The sequence below is a fragment of the Antrostomus carolinensis genome, unplaced genomic scaffold (assembly GCF_000700745.2).
Source record: "Antrostomus carolinensis isolate BGI_N321 unplaced genomic scaffold, ASM70074v2 scaffold22833, whole genome shotgun sequence".
Lineage (NCBI taxonomy): Eukaryota > Metazoa > Chordata > Aves > Caprimulgiformes > Caprimulgidae > Antrostomus > Antrostomus carolinensis.
The window spans coordinates 20,395-43,685 of NW_010306193.1; the positions used below are offsets into that span (position 1 = coordinate 20,395).

At 40.7% G+C, this 23,291-nt stretch overlaps 2 protein-coding genes across 2 annotated transcripts in view; one reads left to right on the plus strand and one right to left on the minus strand.

Moving 5' to 3' along the window:
- Positions 1–23,291, minus strand: part of FYCO1 (FYVE and coiled-coil domain autophagy adaptor 1) — a 37,494-nt gene that overhangs the window by 9,397 nt on the left and 4,806 nt on the right. The window contains exons 4-13 of the mRNA XM_010165057.1: positions 21,260–21,366; positions 20,234–20,377; positions 19,368–19,461; positions 16,325–18,952; positions 15,358–15,450; positions 14,255–14,373; positions 12,694–12,861; positions 12,135–12,284; positions 10,459–10,647; positions 9,952–10,098 (exon numbers count right to left, since the gene is read on the minus strand). Coding sequence (XP_010163359.1) covers positions 9,952–10,098; positions 10,459–10,647; positions 12,135–12,284; positions 12,694–12,861; positions 14,255–14,373; positions 15,358–15,450; positions 16,325–18,952; positions 19,368–19,461; positions 20,234–20,377; positions 21,260–21,366 — 3,839 coding nt within the window. The remainder of the gene's footprint in view (positions 1–9,951; positions 10,099–10,458; positions 10,648–12,134; positions 12,285–12,693; positions 12,862–14,254; positions 14,374–15,357; positions 15,451–16,324; positions 18,953–19,367; positions 19,462–20,233; positions 20,378–21,259; positions 21,367–23,291) is intronic.
- On the plus strand, positions 4,005–5,042 carry CXCR6 (C-X-C motif chemokine receptor 6). Its single transcript, XM_010165056.1, has one exon. The coding sequence runs from the start codon at positions 4,005–4,007 to the stop codon at positions 5,040–5,042; it is 1,038 nt and encodes a 345-aa protein (XP_010163358.1).

Sequence of the window (23,291 nt, forward strand, 5' to 3'; positions counted from 1 at the left end):
TTACACTCGCTAGTTTTTGAAAAGGGCCTTTAATATTTTATATTTTTTTTATATCTGGAACTCTGAGGGTATATGTGAATTATCTCCTGCCCATTTATGCTCTAGACTCTGTTTTTCCAACTGGAATGTGCTTGAAAATCTCGCATCTCTTCTAACAAATAATGTATGAGATAATTTCAACTTTTCTGATTACAATCTCAAAACCCTTTTGTAATGAACCTGGCTTATTTCAAGGCAAGGCACATCACATGATGCTGATGAGCATGGAGTACCATTTTTCTATTTATAGTCTGCATTTATTGTGATGGCAAATTATGCTGTTTATTATTATATGCTAAACTTACTTTTTATTTAGACTTATTTTAAAAAGAGTAAACTATATTGGATTTTCTGTTTGGAACCCTGACACAACAGAAATGAACAACTGGCAAGGTCATTATTACTGCTTTTTACACCCTGCTTTTCAGGTGCAGCTACTGAAGCAGGATAGCTGATCAGCACAACAGGAATTAGACCATGGAGACCAAATGGGGAAAAAACCCTGTGGCACTGAGACTACCAGCTCCTGGGATACCCACTTCCCAGACTGGTGGAAATGATAAGCAGTCTTCTTCTTGTGACGGAAGAACTATCTATCTATGCTGGGGCAAACCAGAATAGCATGTTCTGACTCTCCATTACTTGGCTTGCATTTCCATTTAATCAATTCTAGAGTTAATTGTAACAAAACCTGACATAAGTGAATCCTGTATTAACACACTGGACACTGCATGGCTCTTTTTAGCTCATTTTTCTACCTGTGATGCTTTTCCTATCCAATTTAAGCTTCTATTAAACTTAAAAATCTTTTTAGAACCTAGACTGGGTACATACAAACTGTAACAACACTTCCCTGCAAATAAACTCATCCTGCCCACTGTTCTCCTGACCAGGGAACCTTCTTCTTCCTCCTCCCTCCCTCCTTCTTTCCTTTCCTTCCTCCCTAACAAAATCCTTTCCCACTATCTCACTTCAGGTAGAAAGATTACTACTGTTCTTTCCTTTGAGGAAAGCTGTAGTAACTCCATGAACAGTCTGACAAGGTGTAATAACTCTGAAGTCTGAGACAACGTACAATGTGGATTCTAACCTAGGTGTGTGAGTAACAAGCAGGATATTTCAAGAGCTTCTGGCTAGAAAAATATCAGGTAACATAATAACAAGGCATCATGAATAAATGAAAACCTTTTTTAAAGAAACTGCTGGACTTCCTCTCTCTTAAAATTTACCACCCACTCTTGGAAAAAAAAAGGAAAAAGCTTACTGGTCTGTATTTTAGTGGACTAGAGAGCTAGTCTGCAGAAGATAAGGATCTCTTCCTATGTTTTTAACTTCCATAACAGGTTATACACACTTGCAGCACATTTTCAGTAGCAAAGATGGAAAATACTTGGCAGAGGTGGTCAGCTCATTCAGAAACTGTTCAGCCATATAATAAAGGATCAGCCTTTAAGAGAGCCTTCTTGAACACCTCTGAGCTGTCACTTCAGTTCATCTAGAACACAACAATTGAGATTAAGAAGTTTTCAGCTTCAGCAGCAATTTTCTCAGCTCCTTGTTGCTCTCTAGCATAAAAAATTAAAAAAAAAAAAATTTGGGCTAGAAATTTCCACACCTGACTTTGCCTTAAAATGAGTGCATAGTTCTGCAAGGTTAACCTATTTTTATGCATGTAGGACTTTTTATTTTTATTTTTTTGCAGAGGGGCTGATAATCAGTCAGGTATTTAAGACTCATTTCTCCTGCTGCCAAACCAAGAAGGAACTTAAATGGCTATATTCAGACAGGAGAGAGAAGGAAAAGAAAGAAAACTTAAGAACTTTAAGATTACAAGAATGTTAACATGAAAATAAATTCCTAGAGCAGCAGTTGAAAGGTCACTTTCAAGGACGCCAATTAATCCTTTGCTATCTGTTTGGTGGTGTCAGGCCCTTCATCTCTTTCCTAAAACATTGATCCATAAATTCAGAATTTAGAAGTCCAGCTAAATGAGAAATGTAAAGCTAAAAGTCCAGCTAAATGACATGTCAAAAAAAAAAATTTAACTTATATCTCCTGTGCAGCATTCTGTTCTCTATTGATATAGATCTGCTCATGTCAGCATATAGGGGAGACAAGAATATCAGAAGCCAGTGCCTGCTATTTGTATATAAGAAAATTGTTCACAGCTGGACTTCAACAATTATCCCAGCCTGGCTTCTCTAAGAAATCCATAGTAAAACTCCCATCTACTTTCACCAAAACCAAATTAAGAGTATTACTGCCTGAACTTGAAAATTCCTATGAAGAACATTAATGTAATAGGAAAAAAACTAGTTAAAATTTTAAATATTTTGGTCTGTCTAGAGAGTTAGTGCTGTATCTTATTATGGCAAAAAACTATTATGGATTAAAAATTCTTCTTTTAAAAGAGTCAATAAGACTCTCCTAAAGGCTAATTTCCAGTAAGCTTGGACACCAGAAAGAACTATACTATTTTAGTAAGGCTACTAATGTAATGCTATGTTGTCAAACTGTGTAACTGAGTACCTGGTAATTACTTCGTTTCAGCTTAGTGGAAAACGAAAAGTCATTTACAAGCAAGAGGCAAGAAACATCAGCTGACTGCTGTTGCAAAGAGTATGTAAAATAAAACATAGTGCTTCCATTTATTTCAGTATACTTTGCCTTGATGTTGTTGTGCCTAACTTACTTTTGCTGCTGTCTTCATCCCGTGCTTGGCCTCCACGTGAATTGAACAGTAAAGTATTTCATAAAGAGCCAGTAACTTTTTGAAGGGGCACACAGTTTTATAGTACTTCTCTGGTGACTAATAGACTGCACTGTCTTGCCTCTGGTGACTAACAGACTGCACTTCTTGGCCTCACAGAAACTACTTTTTCGGATAACGTTCAATCTGCTGTACATTACAGCTCGCACAGGCGAGGCCTCTCAGCCAGTCTAAATGATTCAGAGGTGAATTGTGCCAATCTTCTGCTGAGTAATATCTTGTAGTAGGGTCAGTCTCACAGAAACATGCTTTTTGCAGCTCAGGAAAAAGGACATTTAACGTTAGGCTACATCTTTGAGAACCCCATTAACCTGTCTCACGAAAGATTTTATGTGCAAGGTAAACAGCTTGCAAATCTGATTGTTTCTGTGCCTTGTTTGTTTCTGTTTCACTGTTACTCTCCTGTGCTGGCGACAGCCCTGACAGAAAGCAGACCCTTGCCTTGAAGAGCTAACGCTGCAATACCGCATCAACTCCTGAGAGGGGGTGTGATGGAGGGGAACTGACAGGGAAGTGGTCACTCCTTTAATAGTAATACAAATGTTTGAAACAGAACAACTAAAATCATACAGGGAAGAGACATTAATGAAAATCTGCCATGTTTTGAGTAAGTCACTTGAGAAGGGGAAAGGAAGAAGTGCCACCACCTGATGATGAGACTAACATCTAAACAACAAGCTAAGACTGAACCACAAGCTCAAAGTGCTCGCTCATGGAGCCTCGAACCCCACTTTTTGAGACAGGTCTAACCAAGCCAAATGACTCTGACGCTTAGAGCCTGAAACCTGAGCCTAAAGGCTGAATTTGGCAAAAATAAAGTCCGTGTCTCTCATGGGTTTCCCAAGAAACCCTCAATCCAAACACTAAGCCACTGATGTATTTGAAAGATTAATCCATATTCTGCTTTCAGAAGCCTCTTTGTAATTGTCTTGTTCATTTTTTGAGTCACCATCAGTATAAATCTGGTAACAGATGTGTTTAAATCCACCAGCTGTTGTGTTTGGGTCTTGGTTGTCAAACAGCCCCCTTTAAACAAATATATTTGCTTTTGTCTGTCATGGATGTTTTACTACAGCTCTTCTCTGTTAGTATTTAGGATTTTGTCTGTCTCCTGGATGCATTAGGATCTAATTATTTGCTGAGTAAAAAAATCTTGATGTGTCTCCTTACAGGCTGCCTTTAAGAAGAAGGCAACATGGCAACTACAGATGCTGATAACTTTTATGGTAACTTCTCTATCCTTGATCCCAATGAAAATGGAAGCGAGAATTTTCACACATTTGCAAGAGTCTTCCTGCCCTGTATGTACTCAGCTGTTTTCATCCTTGGGCTAGCAGGAAACGCGCTGGTCTTCGTCATACTAGTTTTCTATGAGAAACTGAAGATGCTGACAGATGTATTTTTGTTGAACTTGGCTGTAGCTGACTGGGTCTTCCTTTGGACCCTGCCATTCTGGGCATATTCCGCTGCTCAGGAGTGGACTTTTGGCACCGTGACGTGCCGTATTATACGGGGCTTGTACACTCTGAATTTGTACACTTCCATGTTAACTCTAACGTCTATCACCTTTGACCGGCTTATTGCTATTACTTTTGCCACCAAAGCACATATGTGTCAAACCAAACGCATGACATGGGGCAAATTAATCTGTGTCTTCATCTGGGTGATCTCACTAGCATTTGCCGCACCACAGTTTATTTTTAGTGAGGTGTTTAGTATTGACAAGGCAATATGTCAGGAAAAATACCCAAACCAGCCCACAGAACTGGTTCTTGAAGTGATCCAAGTGACCCTCGGCTATTTTATTCCCATGCTAGCCATGATCATCTGCTACTCACTAATTATCAGAACCTTACTGCATGCCAGGAGTTTTCAAAAGAACAAATCTCTAAAAAAAATATTTTCTGTAGTTGCCATATTTATTCTTACTCAGTCACCCTATACTTTCTTGAGACTAATAAAGATCATAGACTGGAGCTTTAACTTGAACAGTAGCTTTGAATATGCAATCGTCATAACAGAAGCTCTTGCTTATTTCCATGGCTGTCTTAACCCTGTTCTTTATTTCTTCATGGGGGTGAAATTCAGGAGGAACTTACAGAAAATTATTAAAAACTCAAGATGCACCAAACGGCAAGTTACGGCTAAACAGTGGCAAACCACTGAAGAGGAAGGCTCTAAAACTTTTATGGCCTCAAATACTGCAGATGTAACAAGCATGTACCCACTGTAAAACTGCCTAGAGAATCTGGCAACTATTTGCAGCCTTTTTTTTTTTTTAAATACTGAGATAGGTGGAGTGCATGAAAGAGGAAATGCAATCCCATCAGTAAAGACATTGTGATTGGCTTTAGGCCATCCTATCTTAATCAGGATACTTCAGTGTTTCCTGCTTTCCCTGGTTAGAGCCTATCCTAAGACAAAGCTGGTAACTGAGTTAACTGTGCAGAAGATCTTCAAAAAGTATATAAGAAACAAGAGATAAAATGCTGTTCTTTGTGGCATAAAGCTAACTTGGACTTCATGACTCCAGAGGGGCTGACGACATTCACCAAACCTCTGGCCTGCTGGTTTTCCATGAAAAGTGCTTGTTAACAAAATAATTTATGAGTTTTGGCTCAAAGATATTACAGATTTTAGTTCAGCTCATTAATTTCATGTGAATTCTTGGATTAAAAAAATACATATCTCAATTTCATGCTGGGTCCCATGTGTGGCTGTTTTTTTTGTGGGTTTTTTGTATTTTTCCATTTGGGAGAACGTCTCCACGCACACTCCTTTAGCATTCACCTACAGTTTCTGTAATAAAGCAGCATTTTCATCTGCCTTCCATCTCGTATCAAGTGCATGGCCTGAATCTCCCATACGCAGCTTTGTATCTCAACTCTAATAACAGAGCTCATGCTGCCAGAGGACTAGGCTCCCTGTCAACACAAGGGATAATCATACTGCACGTGGCTCTACCACTGAGCGGTGTTTCCTTAGACACAAACTCTTACACCCCAATTCCCACACATTCTTTTCACTATGACATCTTTCTAGTTTGTTTTTCCTAGCATTGCCTTGGCACCCTAATTCCCTTGCCATGAAACTGTGGATTCCTTAGTTGTTCTCCTTCCTTGTTCCCACAGTCTCTCCTTTCCACTCCTGGCCTTTTCACTTCCCAGTGGAAGGAAAAAAGGTGCACGGGGTGGGGGGGAAGTGCAGGTTGGGGCAGAAAGTAGGTGAAAGCTCTTGCAGAGAGTAGCAGAAAAGAAGTGGAAACTGGAATAGGGAAAAGAAAGAAGGGATGTTGGAGAGGAGCAGGGGGACGGCTTTAAGCATCTGTGGGCTGCCTGTGATAAAGGCAGGGTTGGGTCCAGCCCAAAGGCTAAAAGTCCTTTGCATCACAGCTTTGAAATATCAGTTTTAACCTGTTTCAAACCATCCATGCAATAACCACGCTTACTCTGTCTGGATGTTGCTTTTCTCCCCATTAACACTCAGTCCTTCCTACCAGATCACTGCAGCTCAGTGGTACCTGACCCTTATCGGCACTACTGTGCCCATGTCACCTTTTTCCCCTTAGAAAACAGCTGCTTCAGCAATCCTTTCCTTACTACACAATCTCTCTTGTTTCTCCTATAGTGAAATGGTGCAAGATCCTTAAAAACAAAACTAGGAAGGAACTTGCTGTGTGGCAAGTAAAGCTGCTCTCCCAACACACAGCTGCAAGGCAGGCTTTGCCAGCAGAGGCTGACCAGAGGTGCTCCTGTCTGCACTCCTCTCCCGGCTGGTTCTGTGCAGAGCAAAGGCTTCAGACCACAGGCAGTTCCCCGTTTTGGCTACACTTGCCAGCCGGGGCATGTGAGCTGTAATTAGGTCACGAAATAGTGTTATGAGTCATTAAGAAAAAAAGAATCCAAAACAAAGCAACCACAGTGCAGACAGGCTGAGATGTCCTACCAAGGTGTGAATAAACTCTTTGTTCCCGCACTAGGGTAGTGGTAATTTTTTTTAAAATTTTCTTGTCTGTAATTTTTTTTTTAAACTTCTGCCATCTATGATCTTGACTCTGCTGCTGCAACATTTATTGCAGGCATGTAATTTCTACAATGTGTTAAAATGGAAATACAGCTCACTGGTTTACCCCAGGGACTTTGACCCAATGCTGCGCGATATCCTGACCTTTGTTTTAGAACACAATCTGCAAATGTGAATGTTTTAGAAATAAAAAGTGTTTAAAGATACAACACTTCAAGAGTCAACCCATGAGCCCTGCAGAAGCAGGATGACCGTGATTGCACAACTGATCTCAGATACTTGTATTAAGATTAAAATCGGGTTGCTCCAAACTCGCATGACAGATCTGAAAGCACGAAGAAACTGCTGCTTAATCCTAACTGTGAGGAAAAAACTGCTTCAAGGTCAGTCAGAGTTATACTGGTACAGCATCTATCTTACCTTGCCACACACCTCTGCAGCTCATGAACCAGATGAGTTTTATTTGGCTCTGAACTGACTTGTACCAATAAAGGCAGTCTCTCAAAATCTGCTGTTATGAAGTAATATTTCTGTAATCATTTCATGTCCCTTCAAGGAAAGAACTACAGGGGCAGGGTTGAGTAAAGAGAACAAGTGAAAATTGGAATAACAGTACAGTAAACATCAAAAGGGACGAACAGAAAAGAAAAAGTCCTTTAAGACAGTTCACTGCTTTGAATACCAGCTCCCATTTCCAGTCCAGCAAGGACTCACATCCAGAATAATGTAAGGCCAGTGCAAAAACCTCATCCAGATACTCAGACAAAGTAAGGCCATAAGAAACTGTCAACACAGCACATCTATTGCAGATCTCCTCTGTCTATTCGGACCAGCTAGCCTCCGTTCTCTTCCCTTTCTTGGCTGCTTGTCTCTCTCCCTTTTTACTACTGCACCAATTAGTTCAAATCTCTGGCAAAAAATTAATAGCTTAGACTATTTTCAGCAGAATCTCAATACAGACATTATCAGTACATCTGCTATGGGCTGCTGTCAAAGACAGACAGAGGTTTAGTGTAACCTTTGCTCACATTCAGCACAGTGGTTCTGGTATGTTTACCCACAAACACCCATGGTATCAAATGCCGCATTATCTGCTTGTGTGCTAAGCTACAATCAGGCTTGGGGTGACTGGCTTCTCCTCACCACAGAAACAAGCGAGAAAACTTCTGCGCTGTCATAATCAACACTGTGCTCTGCTTTTTTTCTTTAGCACATACCACAGGTGCCACACCGTTATCTGACTCACGGATCAGTTTCTGCATCTCTCCCGTAACACAAAACCATGTAATCAACACAAGATGCTCAAGTCATCCACAGTGTAAGAAGGTCAGTCTCCTGCATTCTCCAGCACTCAGCCTAGTGAGACCTTTCAAACACTGTAAGTGTCACAAGGAAGGGCAGGTGTGGTCTGTGTGCTAGTGAGACCTTTCAAACACTGTGTCACAAGGAAGGGCAGGTGTGGTCTGTGTTCTCTGCAAAGTATGTCTCAGACTCCAAGTATGACCACAGCAGGACTCTTCCCTGGCTTGTGACACCAATGAATAAAGAGCAACAGATATAAATAGCAAACACTATTTCCTGTCTTTCCTGCCTATAATCTGTGAACAAGGGGAGATGGACAGCCTTTAAAAGTTTACATGGTGCAAGTAGGATGCTGCATGCTGCCCTTCAAGAATTCCATCATTCATGGCAATCCTTCCTTCCAGCCTAAATACTTTGTGGGACAAGATTAACCTAGCCCAATCTCAAATTGAAAAGAATGGTGACACACACTTATTTCTTTTCTTCTGGTTGTATTCTCCAGTGACATCCCCCCTGCAGAGAGCACGGATTCAAAGTAGTACACACTTTTCTTCCTTCTTAAAACAAACAAAAATCCTCCACTGCAAATTATCCCTTCCCGAAACAAAGGTGACACTAACTTCACAAGAGCACTGCGAGGCTCACTTCATTCATGTCTGCCCAATGCATTATAAACATGAACATGCCATCAGTGTCAACAGTATACAAAATAGGCTGAACACACAGAAGTTATTTATGAAGAAACAAAAATGAGGAATTATGAAAAGATTTTTTTTCCAAATAAACAAACCTGTACAGTCTGCCTTCTACCCAAATGGCAAGTCACTGTGGTTTATGCTGGAAATGGGCCTGCTGAGGGCAGAAGAGGCTAGGTCTATTTTCTCAGCAGCTGGCTGGTTCCTCTGTGGCTATTTAAGTTTAGCATTTAGATTTACTACACTTATTTTTCTGCTCAGAAACAAAAAAAGTACAGGTGAAATAGCTCTTTTTTTTTTTTTCTTCTCAAATATGTAAGTTTTGGAAAGACAATATATTTTACAGAACAGAATTTTTGGAAAATATTTTAAAAATAGTAAAAAATATTTTGTATATAAATGGATATAAATTAATGCTATAATACTACAACATAGTTTGCAAACCAAGTACTCGGATATCCAGATGGCCTTAGATCCTCTTCATTGCTAATTTATGTAGAAAAAGAAGTAAAAAAATGTCTGAAATCTGCATTCACTCTAATTTTCTTAAGAAAAAAAGAACAAACTTGTGCCAAATTTAGCTATGCAGTTCCTGTTCTCTTTCTTTTCATTAAGCTGTTATCTTTGAAGTAGTAAGGAATCCTACAGACACAGACGAGTTATTTCACATTCAGTTCAAAGACGCCTATTATAAAAAGAGTACACCTTTCCTTATCTTTTTCCCCACCTCTTTATTCTTTTGATACTAACTAATGGTGAGTTTGACAGAGTATTGCTCAGCTCCTATTATAAGCCAAGTGTGAATGACCAATGATCCAGTGTGGCTTGCAAGCTGATTTTAATGGTGACAGTTGGCCTGATGACAGCACAGATCTGGAACTACCCCTCTGTGCTGTGGTGCAGCAGGTGGAGGGAGAGGATGGAACAGTTTGGATTTACTAGATTTGATGCTGACTGTGCAAATAGGCCGAACTTATTTAGTGTTGGTCTACTGAACATATGGCTGGGAACAGAAGTGTCTCCTTTTTACGCAGAGGTTAGCTATCCCCACTGAATGAAGGAAAAAACAACACTCCAAACAAAACTCGAGGGTCCCATCTCCACGAAGCAGTGTTTACTCACAGATCTGTCACGCTTTGATCCAGAGACTCTCCCTCCATCTGACTTTCATTATGGAGAGAGTCTGATTCCTGTACTTGGCACAGCTCCTCATCAGTGATTATATCAAATGCTGCATCATCTGGTGGTTTAGAGGCTTCACTTGCAACTGTGCCATAAAAGGACATGAAAAGAAACATAAAAGAGTATTAGCTGGTTGTCTGGAAAACAAACAAGTAAAACCCTTACAGGTGAAGACTGGGTCATTCCTCTACCTTTACAGAAGCATTAGGTAACTACCAGAACCGACTGAAAACCTCAGGCTGACTGACACTCATTTAATATACATGCAAATTTCTGTCAACACCAATCAAATTCAAAGATGGGACCAGTCCTACCCTGAAAACACTCCAAGAACATGCAGATCCCTGGTGCAGGAGGTGGCCATGTAGTTTCTCGGAGAATATCTAAGAGCCCTACTTATTTCTCCACAGCATGCAAACAATACACTAACCAAAAGCTCTCTCGGATGGTGACACAGGTGATTCCGATGAAGCTGGTGATCCTTCCTGGTTGGCACTGGATCCAGAGTCATCTGCACTGTCCACAATGACTCTAGGCTTATTAAAGCAAGCTCTGCAGCAACGCTCCTTTTTTCCACCAGGCTTTGTCACCATGTAGTTGTTGCAGCAGTAGTAGCAGAAAATTCGACCGCACATTCTAGAAATTATTCAAAACCAAAGGTGTTAGAATAGTACCACATCCAAGTGGAACACATCTGCGTGAGAGAGTCTGGGGCTTTGTCACATAGGTCTTGAAAACACCACATCTCTGCAAAAGCCCGAACGCTACATCCATGGCAGAACTCGTAATACAGACTGTGCTGCTTTCTCAGGTGAAGCAACTTTTCTTGACAAACACAGGACAGAAATTCACATCCATACTTTGCTGCTTTAACAAAAAGGGAAAACAGAAAAAAACCCCATAAAAATACTTTAAAAAATAAATCCACATTTAAATATTAAGATATAAAATGTATACCCACAAACATCCAATACAAATTAATAATATATATATATTAAGTACATATGAAGGAAATGTACTTAATAATATTACACAGGCCAAATCTTGTACTCAGTTAGAGCAAAACTCTATTTGATTTTAAGGACTCTAAGAACACATCTACATGTCTCTACTTAGTAATCACCCCTCTCTCCTTCAGACAGAAGGGACAACATCAGACACATACGTGTACATCATGCCTCCTGCCCTCTCCTCTCTGCAGCCTCTCAGTATTAAACCTGTCAACTGCTTTTTAATGAATGTGTTAAGATTTTCATGAAGAAAAGCATCCAGCAGGGATACTGTTATTCACAAAGTCTTAGTGGTTTTGTTTTTCATAGTAATTTAAATCATGAGTAGGTAAAAACACGAGCAGGTTTCACAGATTTTAGTAGAAATGAGTGTTTTGTAAGTTGTTGCTGGAAATTACTTCACTATTCATTAATCCCCATCAGATGTTCCCTACATTCATATACAATTGCAACAGGTCCAGTACTACATACCTGATATGATGAATCAGGTCGTGAGGATAAAGAAGAGTAAAGATCCAAAACAAACACAGCACTAAGACCCTGAAATGTATCCACTTTAATATATTTAAATAAATCTAGATTGGGTAACTGATAACTCCAAGCAGGTTAAGTGTTGGAGGAAATAATTTAATATTAACTTTTTTAAAAAAGATTACTTTGCAATCAGTAATTATCTCTGAACATACCTAGTGTAAGTAACCAAATTTATAGTTGCACAGCATCTTGGATTTGTTCTGGAATACTTCTATCACAACAGCAAAACCATCTTAGTGAATATTGTTTACAGCATACCCAGTGCAGTGCATAATAAATATATTAAAACACAGTCCTTTAAAGAAACACACTATGTAGGGTGTGATTATCTTCGTTTCCAGAAATGAGAAACTGACAGACTCCCCAAGTAAGTTGCATTCAGATCTTTGCCTTAATACATATCAAGGGACCTTTCTATTGATGTCTCTTATCCACTTGTAAGCTTATGTGTTCTTTCAGCCTCTACAATATGCTGTATCAATGATTTTGACCAACGGACTGTGAACATTAAGAAGTATTTCATCCATGATCATACTGAATTCTGCTCTTGAAGAGCGGAATAGAGTTCAACAAACTGACCTGCAGTGGTGTCGGCGCACCATCCATGAGAACTCTCTCTGGCAGTCCAGACAATGATTAACCTCTGTGTCCCCCTGCCACCTTTGCTCTGCACTAAGCTTCTGCTGGAACTCCAGAGCATCTGATTTTTGCCACAAAGCATCCTTATCTCTGCAGAGACACAGTTAAAAGAAAGAAAAATACACAGAACTGTTAACCAATCTCAATTTGAATGCTGGTGAAAGCTTCACAGTAAAAATTATTTTGCTGTAACTTCTGGGGAGCTTTCAGGAATGAAGACAGATCAAGAAACCCACCAAAGCTCTTGGGAAGGGGGTGAGAAAAACACGTACCATGCAGAGAACTACATATTTTTGCAAAACAGGCAGCAAATTAAGGAGGAGACAATATTGTGTGTTGTATTTTTGATTGCATTATGGAAATGCAAAATTCCAACTGCTGAACTTGGCCATTACCTGTACTTCAGTTCAGGAATACAAGACTGAACCACTCAGGCAGTATTCCTTAACATCCTAAGACAGAATTTTAACTTCTGCTTGCTGTTTATTTTTATGCCAACCTGATAAGTTCTATCAAACGTTCTTCAAGGAACTGTTTTGTTCTTGTCAGGTCATCCAGTTCAGCAAACAACTTCTGGTCGCTGCTATCTTTGTCTGCTGCCACCTTGCTGAGCTTCTCACTGTAATCCATGACCTTCTCTTTTGCTTCATCAGCTTCTTTTTGGATCCTGATAAAATACAAAGGCAATTAAGAATCATTTTTAGCTCATGTGCATTCAGGTCTTCCCCACGGAAGAAAAGGGCCCTTCACCCTTTGGTTAGGGTAGCTGGTAGGTTAGATGGTAGCTTCCATCTAATTGTTCTCTCAGTGTGCTTATTTCCTATAGCTAGCTAGAATGTCTCCAGTTTTCTGCATCACTGAAAGTGCACACATTATTCCATTATCTGGTGAACACAGCCAGCAATCAGCAATTTCTTGGATGCCCTGCTTCTAGTGAGGCTTATAATGGCTACCACACTGGGAATAAAAATAGCGTTCTTGGAAGCTAAGGTGATCAGCAGCTGCAAACTGAGCCAAACAGGGAAAGTCCTATAGCTGCAGGTTGCCCAGCATTTGCAGGTCACACACAAAAGGACCATGTAACACATACTCCTCCACAGCCTTCATGTTCACAAAAGGGAAGTAAACCAGTTTCTCACTACATTCTTTTAACACAGATGCAATTGAAAAACTAAAGGTTAAGACAACTCAGTTCACTGGGCAGTCACTGGAAAGGAGTGTCCCCTGGAAGCTTCCAAGAGCGGAAGTCTTGGCTTGATGATATGGTAATTTCAGTACTTTGTGTCCTAGCGATGAATCAAAAATGCTACAGTAACACAACACAAAGGGCTGAGCTGGTCTGAACTCAGCCAACTCAGCTGAACTCAAATATTTTGATGAGTTAGATTTTCTACAGATAACCTTCAGCATAGATCAAGAATTATCAGTCTTCCTACAAAGACAGATGATATCAGCACAAAAAGTTAAAAATACATATGCTGTGGTTAACCCATTAGACTCTGTGTGAGCCCATGGCTCATGAAGATCTATTTCGGACTGCCAGATAATCCGTACCACAGGCCGACATTACAGACCTTGGAAACATAGTCTGTGTTAGATACTTAAAACTGATACAAACTCTAACAAAGACGTGCATTCAAATAGTTCTTACTGATTCCCTGAAACTCCATGGAGAGGAGAGTAAAAACAAACTGTCAAAAAGCACTACTTTTCCTTTTCTTATGAAAAAAAAAAAATGAACCAATATTAGTGTTTTAATTTAATGACTAAGCTATCAGGTAAAAGGAGGTTATGAAATGTCTTTTAGTTTCGTAAGGGAAGACATACAATGAATTTACATCATCAACTAAATTAACAATACCATAAAACTTAAACATTGCATTCATGTGTGCTGTGTCATTTACATATTTCTCATTTCAAGTATCAATCTGGTATTTGCCCTAAATAAACCCTGTGGCATATGCTACTTCATAAAGCAAAGCAATTTGCAATATGCTATGGTTATTAGCCCCTTGCTTGGCGTACAATTAACGGCTTGTGTAAAGAACCCCAATTCCCACCTTTCCAAGAGTTCTCTGAGAGATGTCACCTCCTCTTCCTTCTGCAGCCGAACAGATTCTGATTCGGACAACTGCTCTCTTGCTTCATCCAGTTTTCTAGACAAACTCGTGTTTGCAGCCTAGTGAAATAAATTACTGTATTTCCTTCCATATAAAAATAACACTTTAACAAGCATTTGACAATTACCAAGACGTCCAAACAATGCTTTAACAGAATCAGTTAAAGCCAAACAGCCAATTAAGATATTATTGTATAAGCAGACACTAATTAGTTTTGTACTAGTGATTGATTACTTCTGTCACACCAAATAAGACACAGACTCTAAAGTAAGATAGTATTAAGCCTGCAATTCTTATTAGGGGAGGTCAGTTGAGCTTCTGCCTCTTTATCAAGGAAGATCTCTCAAAGATAAAGGCAAAAGAATAGGCCCTAAAAGTTTTTTCATCACCTAAAAGTTTCAAAAGAAAAAAAATAAAAATGAGGAAAATCTTGTTTAATAAAGCTATATGGAACATGAAAGACAATGGAAACAAAAAATTCTCACAGCTAGCCTCTCCAGAGAAGTCTGTTTCTGTGAGCAAGCAGGGCCAAGTTCAATAACCTTAACTTTATTCTTTCTGCATTCCTTACACCTCTGTAAGATCCTCCTAACTCAACTGTTTGATAAATGCATTGGAAAAATCCTATTTTTTTTCTGGCAGGGTTATTTCTCAGCCAGAATAATTCTCTGATTCAGTGCCCCTTGGAGCCTGAAAACAGCTGGATCCACACGTGTAGCTGGGTGCAGTGGAAATGCAGGGCCTAAGACAGACCTTTTAAACCTGCACCCCATTTAAGAAGTGTGCACATAACCAGGTCTTACGTAAAATGTGACTAGCTTTCAAAGCAGGACAAATCCTAAGTGTTGGATAATGCTTTTCATAATCTCTGTTTCAGTGGCTAACTTTCAGCTGCTGAGTATTTTGTCTGTAGCACCTGTATTTATTCAAGGGCATTCTCAGACTCACAGCCAGCCATGACAAATGCTGCCTGCCTTCTCAATCATAACACTAACGCTTGCCGACACCAACGCCTCTGTCTTTTAATCTGATCAAGCACCTACTTGTAACTCTGCAATCTCTTCCTCTGCAGCATGCTGTTGTCGCTTCTGCTCCTCGAGTTGCTCTCTTATTTTCCCACACTCTTCACTGACAGCCTAGCAGAGAGATTGAGCCAGGAGTTAGCATTCCTCTAGGGGCCACCCCTTCATCTACGAAATTCCCAACTATGAATCATAAGTGCTGGTACTGCTATGTATGGGATCAATGCAGGACCAGCGTCAGGCTCATGAAAGACAGCTAGAGACACCCAGCTCATGGATTCAAGGAAACTCCTCTCTGTGGTGGCAGACTAGCTGTGTTTCACTGTTATTTGCTATGGACTAATACAGTCACAACAAAAAGAAGGCCCAACTTGTGCTACGCCTTGGCTCAAAAGAGTGAGATAGAATAAATAATACTGAGGTTTAAGAAGCCTTTATGAAAATGAAACATGAATGAATGTACACCATTTTCTCAAACTCATGGGATTTCTGGATACCACCATAAGCCTTCAGTTTTAAGAAGTAGTGTTGCAGGGGTGGGGAACAGGTCTTGCAGTGTTCCTACCAAGAGAAGTAGTGTTGCAGGTGTGGGGAACAGGTCTTGCAGTGTTCCTACCAAAAAAATAAAAAAAAATCACAGCTGTGACCAGAGGAAATAATTACAGAAGACACCCTTTCAGTGCCAACATAAGAAGTCGCCACCCTCTCCATTACTGGCTGGCTTTTCCATATCACATGGCCTCTCTACTGTGCTTGGATGCCCACACTATACATCTCCAAAAAACTCTAAAGAGTTATTTTACCGCAAATAGGCCTAGGTCATGAATGCAGAGACATTTTCAGATCCCAGACTAAGGCTAGTTGTGTGCTAGTCTCAGAGTCTGACCAACACAAACCTTAGGACTTCATGCAGTAATTGCTGCAGCAGTTGGTAAAGTAGGGGAAATCCTGCACAGCTCCCTCAGCTATAATAATCACATTAATTTACCTTGAATTTTGTCTGATAATTTAAAATCTCTGTGCTCATTTGAAATTTTATTGCAGACAGCTCTTCTTGGCTGGTCTCTTGGAAACTCTGTGCCTGTTTCTTTACTGTCTCCAACTGCAATTGCAGATCTGGGACAGCTGCTGCACATATTTGAGCCTCCTCTAATTTCTCTTGCAGGCTCTTGTTCTCCTGTCTGAGATTTGAGATGTCAAGCTTCAGCTTCTCCTGTTGCTCTGCTGCCTGTTCTTCCAGTTCTTTGAGCCTTTCTGTGGCCTGGGCTAACTGCTCTTCCGCATCCATCTTTTCAGAGGTCAAGGCACAAATCTGAATACCAAGTTCAGCCATATCTGTGTTGGTCCTGTGGAGGAGATCTTTGTTTTCTTCATTTACCATTCTAGCAGCTTTCAAGTACTGCTTAACCTTGGATAGCTCTTCCTTCAGGTTCAGCAAATTGTTTTCCAGCTCAGCTTTTTGACGGGCTGCTGTCTCCTGCTCTTTTTTGAGCACTTCTTCTCTTTCTTTACATTTTACCAGTTCTTGCACATGGTTTCTGTTGAGTGACTCGCTTTGCTCTTTCAGCTGCTGGACAAGCGCCTTCTGCTCCCCCAAGACAGTCTCTGTGATTGCCAGCTCACCTCTCATCTTCTCTCTCTCATCAGTGGTCTGCTGAAGCTTGACTCGCAGGTCGAGGACTTCTGCTTGCAGCCTAGACACTTCACTTCGGTTGACCTCCAACTGCTCTTCACTCACGGTCAGTCTGGAGGCTAGCTCTTTTGCTTCCTTCTCCAGAGAACCTGCCTGCTGTAGGTGGTGCTTTTCCACTGATTCCTTTTCTGATGTGAGGGATTCAATAAGCTTTGTCTGATGAAGGCAAGTCTTTTCGACACTGAGCTTTTCTTCCTCAAGAGTCTCTGCCTTCTTCCTATGTCTTTCAGCTTCTACTCTTAGCTGCTCACACTGGCTCTCCGTGCCTTGCAGTTCTACTTCCTTCTCTGTGAGCTGTGTCTGGAGACACTCTTTGCTTTCCTTCAAGATGCCTAAACTTTTTTCCATTTGTAAACTATGCTGTTTGGCACTCTTCAGCTGTCCTTCAAGTGAGGCATAAGACTCCTTGGTGGTCTCTTCTCTTTGCTTTAATTCTTCATATTCTGAGTGTAGAACCTCTAATCTCTCCTCCAGAATTTGGCTTTGCCTCCTGGCATTCTGCAAATCTTCATCCAGCTGTCTGTTTTTGCCCCGGAGCTTCTTCTCTTTTTCATCAACTGACACCAGGGCATCATCTATCTCACTCTGAAGCTGTTTCTCAGAGGCTCTCAGCCTGGCTACCTCAGCTTCCAGGGAAGCTTTAGAAGCTTCCAAATTTTTCAGCTTCTCTTCCATCTTCTTCTTGGACTGCTGCAAATTTGCATTCTCTGCTTTCAGCTTCCTGCTCTCTTCATCCATTTCGCTCACTGCAGAGTTTTGCTGCTCCATCTGCTCCTCCAGGTCCTTGACTTTCTGGCTGAGATGCTCTTTCTCAGCCAAGATTTTCTGGTTTCGCTCCTCAAGGCTACGCACAGTCTGACTCACCTTTGTTAAGTGACCCTCCTGTAGTTCAAGTTGCTCTGCTTGCAACTGGGCTTCCTGCTTCATTGCTCCTTCCCTCCGACCATACTCCTCCTCAAGTTTCTCTTTTTCTTTCCTTGCTTCCTCAAGATTTTTTTCCAGTGACCCCACCTGAGCCAGCGACCCCATTACCTGGGTCTGGAGATCAGCCATCTCCTTTCCTTTCAGGGTCAGGGCCTTCTGAAGTGCATCCATTTCCTTGGCCATGGTTTCCAGGCTCCCAAGCAGCTTTTCACTCTCTTCTTTGGAGTCAGCAGTGAGGCGATTGTATCTGGATTCCAGTTCCTTCTGTGCCTCTTCTTTCAGCTGCAGCTCCTCCCTTGCTGCTTTCAGCTGAGACACATGTTCATCATTGAGTCTTTGCATATCTGCCTTTTCCTTTTCTGTCTCCTGAAGCTTCTCTAACAGTGCCTGTATCTGCAGGGCAGAGTCACAGTGGGCTGTGGCTTGCTGTCCCTTTTCCTCCAAGACAGCATCAACTTTTGCAAGGTTTAGGTTCTTCTGTTCTGTGGAACTCAGCTTGGCTTTGAGCTCATTGATGCAAAGATCCTTCATAGCAACCAAAGCTGTAGAGGCCTCCAGCTCCTGATTCAACATCTGCAGTTTTGAGGCACAGTCTTCCTTGCTGGTCACCAGCTGCTCCAGCTTTGTTGAATATTCCTTCTGCTGCTCCACTGCATTCAGTTCCAGTGACTGAAGGCACTTCTGCAGGTCATGAACAGTGCTCTGAGTGGAGTGTGAGACCTCACATTGCTTCTGTAATTCTGTGATCATCTTTGTTAGCCGGGAGTTTTCCTCGCTGTAGTTATTGCTCTTCTCCTTTTCTACCTGTACTTGTTCTTTCTGAAGGCTGACAGCTGCCTGGAGCTCCTGGTTTTCCATTTCTAGCTGGTGAATACGATCTTGAAGTTCCCTCTGCCTCAGCTCAGCCTGGTCAAGTTCTACACGCATCTCTTCAAAGCCCTCAAGGTGTTCAACGTTTAGTGAGCTATTTGCATCAGGGCTGGAGGGAAACTCTTGGGCCTAAATGAACAGAAGGAGAAAATCAGCAACATTAGGAAGTATTAAACATGCTTTTTAACACACACATTTGGTGTGCTCAAATGAGAGCAAGTTCAGCTTCTTAACGCACAGTGACGTTGTATGTTGTGTTCACAGCACTACAAGATATCAACTTATAGGAAACTTGTGGGGGGGGGGCTTGTTTTCACAAAAGATAAATGAAAACATACCTATCTGCAGGCAGTCTTCTGAATATATATTTTTTTTCCTCTACAAGATTTGCATGTTCAGTTGAATCAGCTACTGGACAATCCCCTTTACTTTTGATTAAGAACTAGTTTTTGTAGTTTACCATTAGAAGAGTCATAATCACCATAAAAATACCAAGCTCTCTCTGGAACCAAGCCACATAAACATTTATTTGTAATTTTCTTACCTGCAAATAACTGCTTACTAAACTGCTCATGCTGGAACTGCGACTTGGGGGCTTCCATAAATATGCTGAAGATCCAAGCGAGGACAGTGTCCTCCTGTTGATCACACAGAGAAACAATATATAAGAGAAGTCTAAGCACATAAATATATGTCTTTCTACTCTTACATGTTAAGATTTATCTAGTTGTAACTAACACATACAAAAAGACATAACTGTACCTGGTGTCTGGGCCAACAACCACTGAAGTTGATGGAAAACAAAATAGGGATATTAAAGACGTCTATAAAAGATTATGAGGTTGGTAGTCATGACTTCCCACATCCACAAGAATTTTGCTTTGCTCTAAGAAATTCTATTGCTGTGTGGTGGTGGCTCAACCAGATGGTGGCAGCATGCAGCCCCAGGAAACTCCCACTGATACAAATGGATCTGGGTCAGATCTAGTAGTTTTTGTTATTCCTCCCTTTGAGCTGGGACCACGCTGTGGTGACCACATATTGTCATCTCTACCACTGCTGCAAGTGAAGCACACACTGCTTGGCTGTTCGCTCACTACATGTCTCAGCTGATAAAACAGAAGGAGCTAAGAGCATTTCTTCTTGTACCTGTAAAGATGAGAATAGTTTGGGATTTGGGCCTAAACTGCAGTTACTGAAGTATCTATTACAGAGCGTCAACTCCAGTTTCTGGTACACAGTTTACTGAAGGGAAAAAAGGCCAATTTGGTAATAGACTAATTACATGGAGAAAGTGTATGCCTACTTTAACACAAGTATTCCTACCTTCAAACGCATAAACTTTTACAGATTCTGCAGTGGGCAGGTATTCTATTGCCCTTTTAATACAAAATTATCTATCTATCTTACCTGGCAAATGCTGGCCAAGCAGCATCTAAATCATAGCCTCTTGATGCCAAGTCAAACTGAACATCAGTGAGCTCATAGAGTTGACCCACAATGTCAGAACTCATTTTGGAATTCAGAAATGGACTTCTTGCATAGTACCAGTCACTTGAAAACAAAACAAAACAAAACAAAATACTCATTCATAAATAAAATGAAGCAGCAGATTCAACTGCAAAAAATCGCCACAACATCGTTATTCACTCCACCCCATAAGAATTACAACATGCTATTCTAAATGCAAACTGAAAGCAACCAAACTCACCAACCAACATCCCATCCCTTTGAAGTGAATGAAATCAAACAGCTTCAATGAATTCCACAGAAAGATCTTTAAAGGAGCCCTTGCACAAAATATTTTTTGTTCTAGAGCTTGGGAAAAACAGTGGCAAGACAAAATATTTGCTATACATTGGATAATCACACAGTAAATACCTAAAGCACACACTTAATACATCAAAAATGAGGAACAGAAAGCAGCAACCAGAGTTAAATGCACTGTGTAAATAGTTGAGTTGGCTCTTTCTAAAAACCCTACCAGTGCCCCACCAACCAACTACAAAGTATCTTTGGTGCTCCTTGGCCAGGGGGAAGCTGTTTCTCTGTGTGACAATCCAGAGACAAATGCTTTCTGGGGCTTTGTGCAACACATCCAAATTAATCCTCCCTTATGATGCACAGCACAGAAGATCAAACCCAGGATCTTCAATGCTTATAAAAACATCACCTTTGAAACCAATGTATAGAAGCATCAGCACTGCCCACTCTACATACATACATTTAGCTGTAAAAACTTTCAACCTTTACCAGTCTAAAGCAGGTATGAACCAGTGATCCAGGCCAAAAGGTCTATTATTCTTCCTCTCCTATTACCAGCTTTCCAAGCCAACCACTTGGAAGGGTTTCAATTTCTTTCAATAGCTACTAGGTGATGTTGCTTGATCACACTGAGCAAACACCCATTAGTTAACAAGGTACTTTGCTATTCACCTGGTCACCTTGGTGTTCATAAAACATTGCTGCAAGGTGTCTGCTAGCCTTTGGTGAACCAAGGAGTAGCGAAGAAATGCTCTTCCTTTTCCGAGAGATGTTCGTAGCTGGAAGGGAGAAACCACAAGAAAAGAAAATCCTAAATATAATTTGTAATCATGTAGAGACATGGCCAGAATAGTCTACATAACGACACAAAAACCCCACAATAAGCCACTAGTTGTAAAGGAAGCAGTTAAGAACTGCTACTGAGAGACACCTACTCCCAACACTGTCACTGGGTGGAATCTTTTTTGAATGACAAATTTGTATCTACAGCTGGCTGTTGTCCACTTTATAATAATATAAAAGGCATCACAGGACCAATGAAACATCTAATATACTAAGTACGTGAGCACAGACAATGCTGAGGGCAATTCCCAATATAAGGTAAAATCCCAATGTGCCCAGCAAAGCCAGAAGTGACTGCTTAGCTTACTTAAGATGTGTCTGGCCACAGCTGGAACAGCTTTAGGGCAGATCTAGTCACAGAACAAAGATGTACACATATACAAATATACATCCCCATGGACACAATAACCCCAGACAATGCAAAAAGCCTTTCTTAATACTTAGCCATTAAGTTGATAAAAATCTAATTCTTACTTCAGACCAAGAGCAGCTGCATGACTGAAATTAATGGATCTTTTTACAAACACAGCTGTTAAGTCAACATAAGGGGGAATCACAAAACTCAGCACTAAATTTTGTTGTAGCTATTGACTTGGGGAACTGACATTTTGTTTTGTCTTTTACATCTGAGCTATTTGTTGTCCTGCAAAATAATTAAACAATAAACAATAGTGTTTCATTTAATCAAAATCAATAATCAATTTAGAAATGGAAAATGAAAGTGATGAAAATATTTTCTCACCAGTCAGCATGCTCCAAACCAAACGGCTCATCCAACCAACAAACCAATTATGCTAATGATTTAAAAATGGAGGCCAAGGAAAACATTAGAGGGGCTGAGGCTCAAGTTAGTAGGTTACTGTAGATTTTGTTTGAAAGGTTAGTGTGAAAGAAGGCCCAAAGGTCACACAAGCTTTCTTTCCTTCTGATCAGTATTCCACTGCGGTGAAATGAGAGCAATACCTTAACTCCCAGTTTCCTTCGTTTTGCTATTACTCAAGCAAGACACAGGTTCCTCGTTTATCTCAGCAATCGACTATATACAAAAATGTTCCTCATAAATGGAATGATGAAATGTGGAGCAAAGGAAGCAACACCTTTTACTGCTTTTTGTTTTGAATTCTATAGGACACAAAGTGTGAAATAATATGGTCCCCAAAGGCTAAGTACCCCAGAAACAGCAAATTCAATGTGCCAACTGTTTTTCACCCTCATCCACCCTGTAGGTGTCTGAATACTTCTTCAGGGAGATGCCATCCCTGTTCTGTGCACAGAAGATTACAAGTGTTTTTCCTAACTAGGCGTATCTAGTGAGTATCTTAAGAACAGTCAAAAAATCCACTGGAAGCCACTGAACTAATCCTATCCTTACTCCCATTGGTTTATCAATTTAAACCACAATGCCTTTTTTAAGCAGGGAGACGCTAGAACAGATGTACATGACAACAAGTAGAGGGAAATATTTACACATATACTCAGCCACAAGTAGCCAAAGACTATGTGACTAGGAAGCAAAAACATGCCTGCTAGAGCTGTGGCAGAATTCAGGGAGGCAGGCAGTGTCTGGTGTTGTCAGTGTTTCCATGTTGACTGCAAATGCTGTAGCTAAGGTGCAGTGTGTGTCTGTAGCACTGTAGTGTGTGCAATGTGTGGCTGTAAAGACGTGGAAAGATGTATATTCAGTGTAATCACCTTTTGAAAGGGAAACGACCAGAGCCCACTGCTCACTGAATGCCATCAAGGACAAGGCTCTCTGTTTAATTAACAGCTGAGTAGTTTTCAGGTCATTTCTATTTGCTTCCTTGCTCCACCTCTCTAGCATATCATGCACCCTAATATTAGAAGCGCTGCAGGCAAAGCA

Excerpts from the sequence above, each read along its gene's own strand:
- CXCR6 (XM_010165056.1), top strand. The coding sequence starts at position 4,005 with ATGGCAACTACAGATGCTGATAACTTTTATGGTAACTTCTCTATCCTT.